This window comes from Rhea americana, unplaced genomic scaffold (genome assembly GCF_003343005.1).
Source record: "Rhea americana isolate MKP2758 unplaced genomic scaffold, rheAme1 scaffold_55, whole genome shotgun sequence".
NCBI lineage: Eukaryota > Metazoa > Chordata > Aves > Rheiformes > Rheidae > Rhea > Rhea americana.
Window position 1 is genome coordinate 3,835,371 of NW_028186701.1, and position 6,000 is coordinate 3,841,370.

A 6,000-nucleotide genomic window follows, 5' to 3' on the forward strand; every position below is an offset into this window, starting at 1 on the left:
TTAAGCAGCTCACCGTTAAAGTGGTAAAGAAGGCTTTCTGTCCAATTTGATAACAAAGATGACTTCCTGAAAGGACYGGTGTAAAATAAGGCTTGGCTGTCAGAGCCTTAAGAAAAAAGAATGCTTTTGTACTAAACGTGTCAGTTACCACTAGATTCTTCCTGCTGATCTTTCTTTCTTTGTTTTTGTTTTTTAACCTTGTACTTCAGATGACAAAAATAAATAAATCAGATGGACTGTGTAAGATCCTGTAGCAGAAGAGGAGGAAGTGATAAACACATCCCCTAATTGCTTGTGTTGAAAATAGATTCATGTTCTTCCGGCTAATCTTAAAAGTCACTTTGGCAGGACAGGACCAGTGATCCTGCCCTGTATCTGTGAAAAGCCTATTTTGGGAAGCCATGGCTTCAGCCTTCAAACCTTAATGGAGAGAGCTAATCTGAAAGGAAGTGATAAAAGAAAAAATAGCCTTTTAGTGCATCTTTGTCAGTGTAGTGAAGAGATATTTTGGATGCTCAAAAAAATCTTCAGTCATAAAAGCTGTGCAAGAGGGACAGGAGATAGGAATTTTTATGATCAGTTATAAAGTTGTATGCTTTTGACTTATGATGTTAACTTTAGATGGTGCTGAATGTATTTCTGTACTTCAGTCAATACTAGTATAAATCCATAAAATAAACTGGAGTATAGTTGAGTTGGAAAATTTCGCATTTGGCATCCAAATCAGTATCATACAACTGGCAATGAGTTATACTTGCTTCATATGACAGCAAAACCTTGCATAATTTGATGTTCTTATAATATGCATGACATTACAACATCTGTCTGTGTATAAAAAAGAATCACCAAATGTTTTCAGCAAGACTCTGAGAGGAGCTGCATGTGTCTTGCCAGCTTGAGAAGTTGCTACTGAGGTGTTTCCTATTAAAATTTTGATGATTTGTGGTTAGCTTCCAATGATAAAGGGTTTGGGGGGGTTGTTTTGTTTTTCAGGTTCTTCAGAGCAGATACCCCAACCTTGCTCCTGTAACTGATCATTTGCTAGACATTTATATTCACCTTACGGGAGATAAGTATGAGGCATCAGAAAACAGTGCTTCTGGCACCGGGCACATAGCAGAGGATGCATCAGAATCAAGATCAGAAAATAAGAGACCAAATCTGGAAGGACGAGAACTGTCTCTAAGGTTGTCCTTTCTTATTTGTTTATTAGGAGGAAATACAGCCAGCTGGCTGCAGATATCAGAAAGCTTTTTTCTTTTTTCCTCTTTTTATTCTTTTCATCTCTTTATAACTTCTGATTAAATTTTGAATRATTAAACTTGGATTTAAAAGTGGTCATTTTAACATTTTTTTATATTTTTAAATTTAATTTTTTTTCTTAAAATCTCTGTATGAATTATATAGGACTTTGTATTTGCTACACTTTTTTTTTAGTAGAGGTTTTGTCATGTATAGTGTTGAGAAATAAATTAGTATTAAATCATTTGGATTATTTCTAAGTTCATTTTTACATAGAGAGTCAGTTACACAGAGCATCAGTTCTGCTAATTAACTGTTGAAATGTGCTGTATATTGTTTTAACAGTAACCAGTAGATACCTTTTTCAGCAGTTGTATGCATTTGTTCATCTAGACGGTTTAGCATTAGATACTCACTTACAGCTTTATAATCTAGAATTCACTCAAAATAACCAAGTCTGTAGTATAGTGTTTATTTCTGTATTTTTTGATGAAATGCAGCTTAGATGTTCAAGTTTTTTTTCCCCCCTCTATTCTCATACCARATGTTGAGTCCAGCAATATGGAATGTCTATAACCAACAGTACTTTGTGAATTATTTAGCAGATCTTAGATATGGGTAGTCCATATTTTTGTGAAGCATAGGAATGCTGCTTATTTAAAAGCATTTGTTTTCCTAGAATTAGATGTTTCCTTTGCTTCACTTCCACAACATTGTGATGTTAATGAGGAATCTATCCTGGAAAATGGTTCTTCATACCCTTCTGGATGAAAAGTGTAGTACTTCTTTTTTTTTTTTTTTTTTTTTTTTTTTCACAATTACTTTATCAGTAATGGATAATGTGGTATGTATTATCTATTTACAAACACTATATCAGAAAGTATGCTGTTGTTCTTTAAGTACTCATTTACTCTTTAGAATTGGTATCCTATTTATACATAGTTTCCCATTTACAACTTAATTAAATGTGTAATTACTAAAAATATGACAAATATGAGGAAGTGCTGTGCATTTTGGCTTGATTTCACCAAATCTTTTTCCTCTATTTTTCTTTTTAGGGACTTACTGAATTGGTGCAGCAGAATTGCCTACAACTTTGATAGTACTTCTTCAAATACTGCAGTGAATATTTTTCAGGAGGTGCGGTAAGACTTGATCTATCAGGAGATCGTTATCTCAGATTTTCACATTATATCACAAATCATAAAATACTCTATTTGAGAGTTCGTGAGAGTGAAACTATTCAGTTTTATTTGAAGTAATTGGACTGTAGTTGGAATGCTTGATGTGGTTATCATATTAGAGGCTTTCCTTAAAACTAGGCAAATTGTTCACAATGGTGAGCTGAAAGCTAGTCCAAACTTCCTACTTGTATACAAATGTACTGTGTATTGCAACATAATTTTAACTGATATGAGCAGGGATTACATGCAATCACAGAGTAAAAGTTTATGTAATGTGGATATACATTTAAACATTCAATTCATTCTAGTGACGTGTTGTGGTRGCAACAAGGAGAATGCCCTAGAATTAGTTTAGCAAGCCTTTAAAATACTGGAAGTATTTGGTGTTTGCTTGTGACTAGGGTGCTGTAGTTACTCCCAAACCTTATTGCGGATATCCTGAGGAGAGAGGAAAATCTAAAAAGAATGCAGGTAAAATACTTCCAAAGGTAGAATTAAAATAGGAGTGAAGTGATGTAATAGTATAGATGYATTCAGAACTAAAGCTGGAAGCTAGATTTGTCGGGAGGAGTGTAATCTTCCCTTCAMATTAAAAATACCACACTGCTTCTCACAGCTTTCAAGTCTTTCCAGTGATGTAGATTTATCTGTAGAAAAAATGCTCAATAAATACTAAGGCCTGGATCATGATCTAAGTTAGGATRCATTTTATGTACTGGGGAATAGGCTGAGGTACATTTCATAGCTTATTTTTTAAAATGATTCTCTTTTTAAGACTCTTTAGGCTTTGACTGTGCTTTGGAGATGGTTTTACGGCAGTTCTGATAATTCTAAGGTTTTATGTTCAGTTCTCCACTRTCCGTAGTGGAGCACCAGGACATTCCTGATAATGAATGCCTCTTAGGTAATGTGGGTATTGAGGAGGATATCGTGTCCCAAGGTGTACAGAGCCGGTATCTAGATCTGTTCACAGTAGCATTAGAGCCATGTTTATTTGATAACACAGCTGATGCAGAATCTGTGACATGTACTTATTTGATAATACATGTGTCTGCACAGTGTGTGTAGTAGTTGCACAGTGTTAGAAGTATTACAGGGTTAGATTTACTGAATACTTAAAGGGTTTAATCCCCTCACTTCATACAATCAGTAGGGTTGGAAGGGACCTCTGGAGATCATCCAGTCCAACCCCCYTGCTCAGCAAGGTCACCTAGAGCATGTTARACAGGGTGGYATCCAGGCAGGCCTTGAAGATCTCCAGAGGAGGAGATTCCACAGCCTCTCTGGGCAACCTGTTCCAGGGCTCCATCACTCTCACAGGGAAGAAATTCTCCCTCACGGTCAGGCAGAACTTCCTGTGCTTCAATTTCTGCCCATTGCCTCTTGTCCTGTCACAYGGGACAACTGAAAAGAGTTTGTCCCTGTCCCCTTGACACCCTCCCTTCAGGTACTTGTACACATTGATAAGATCCCCCCTCAGTCTTCTCTTCCCCAGGCTGAAGAGGCCCAGCTCTCGCAGCTGTTCCTCATAGGGCAGATGCCCCAGCCCTCTGATCACCTTTGTAGCCCTATGCTGTAGCCCTCTCTCCAGTAGCTCCCAGTCTCTGTTGTAGTGGGGAGCCCAGCCTTGACACAGGACTCGAGATGAGGCCTCATTGGGGCTGAGTAGAGGGGCAGGATCACCTCCCTCGACCTGCTGGCAACAGTCTTCCCAATGCACCCCAGGAGACCATTGGCTTTCCTGGCCACAAGGGCACATTGCTGGATCATGGTCAACTTGTCATCCACCAGCACTCCCAGGTCCTTCTCTGCAGAGCTGCTCTCCAGCAGGTCAGCCCCCAGCTTGTACTGGTGCCTAGGGTTATTTTTCCCTCGGTGCAGGACTCTGCGTTTGCCCCTGTTGAAACTCATGGGTTCCTCTTTGCCCAGCTCTCCAGCCTGTCTAGGTCTCTCTGAATGGCAGCACAGCCCTCAGGTGTGCCAGCCACTCCTCCCAGCTTGGTATCATCAGCCGAGTTGCTGAGGAGGCACTCTGTCCCCTCATCCAGGTCATTGATGAAGAAGTTGAGCAGGATGGGACCCAGTACTGAGCTGTGGGGGACTCCACTAGCCACAGGCCTCCAATGAGGCTGCACACCACTGATGATGCCCCTCTGATCTCTGCCTTTCAGCCAGTTCTCAATCCACCTCGCTGTCCACTCATCTAACCCACACTTCCTGACCTTGTCTAGGGGGATGTTATGGGAGAGAGTGTCAGAAGCCTTGCTGAAGTCAAGGTAGACAACGTCCACTGCTCTGCCCTCATTTGCCCAGCCAGTCATTCCATCCTAGAAGGCTATCAGATTGGTTCAGCAGGATTTCCCCTTGGTGAATCCATGCAGGCTACTCCTGATCACCTTCTTTTCCTCCATATGCCTGGAGATGACATCCAGAATGAGCTGTTCCATCACCTTACTTCATTCCTCCCAGGTGCATTATGCTCTGTCATATTAGCCCAGCTCAGTGACAGAGCTTATTAGCTGTTGCCTTTTAAATCAGAACTGTTTGCCTCCTGGAGAAAACCCTTAGCTCTCTTGTTTTCATTAATCTGATATCCTTTGTAGGACTTAGTATCTGAATCCCTCAGCAGAATTAAATGCTTAATTTAAAGTATGATTCTGAAATCTTTTCTTTTTCTTCGAATATGGAACTACTTTCCTACTTTATGCCAGCTTATATTCCAGATCTGGAATTTCTCAGTTGTGCATCAGAGGTAGTTTTAAGATGTGAGCTCTTAAAACATTATGGCATTCATTTTGGTCCTGTCATCTAAAAAAAAAAAGCTGCTTAGACTGGTGTTCTTGGGTATTGAAAAGTTTTATGGTGATCAGAAACTCAGTAAACTACAGAATTTAGAATTTTTAAAATATATTTCTGGACTAGGTCTGAAGACATTGAAATAATTTTGTTTGCCTGGGCTGGACCTAATTCAGAATTGTGTTAATTAAGGTAATGATAATTGTCAGATCGTGCCATGTAAGACTTGTTTTGAAGAAGTTGTTTTTTGTTTGTTTGTTTTTGTTTTTTTTTTCCTTTGCCCTGCATCCCCCTCTCCCCCTATTTGACAGGCACTGGACTGTTTCACAGCTATGCTGTCCAAGCAAGGGAGCAGACAGAAAATGGCAAAAATTATTGGAAGTAAGCTAAACATTTCCAAGAAAAAGGTATATTGGATTATAATGAACATGACATTTACTGTTAATATTCTACAACTTTTGTTTTTTTTCTAGCAAGTAACTTAAGAGCTCTAATATTTTCTTAATATTATGTCCATCTCTTCCCTACACACTTTGTTTCTGCTTTTTCTCTGCATTTGCAGGGATCTGCTCATTTTCCTGTTTTATCTTCAGCTGTGCTTTCTCTCTGAAAGTGCCTGTGAACCTGTTTCAGATAGGATTGCAAATGTCCTCATCATGCGAAAGAAGGATGACACTTGCTGGAACAGTGCAGTTGGCTAGGCACATGATATTACTAGATGTAGAGTAATGCAAAGTTTGATGGGGAGTGGAAGGAGTTGTGGGTCCGTTCCTTCCTC

General features: G+C 39.4%; 1 protein-coding gene across 1 annotated transcript in view; it reads left to right on the forward strand.

Annotated features, from left to right (window-relative positions):
- MDN1 (midasin AAA ATPase 1) overlaps window positions 1-6,000 on the forward strand; it is a 111,759-nt gene that overhangs the window by 20,765 nt on the left and 84,994 nt on the right. The window contains exons 10-12 of the mRNA XM_085318687.1: window positions 994-1,187; window positions 2,301-2,382; window positions 5,534-5,629. Of these exons, the coding sequence (XP_085174813.1) occupies window positions 994-1,187; window positions 2,301-2,382; window positions 5,534-5,629 (372 nt within the window). The remainder of the gene's footprint in view (window positions 1-993; window positions 1,188-2,300; window positions 2,383-5,533; window positions 5,630-6,000) is intronic.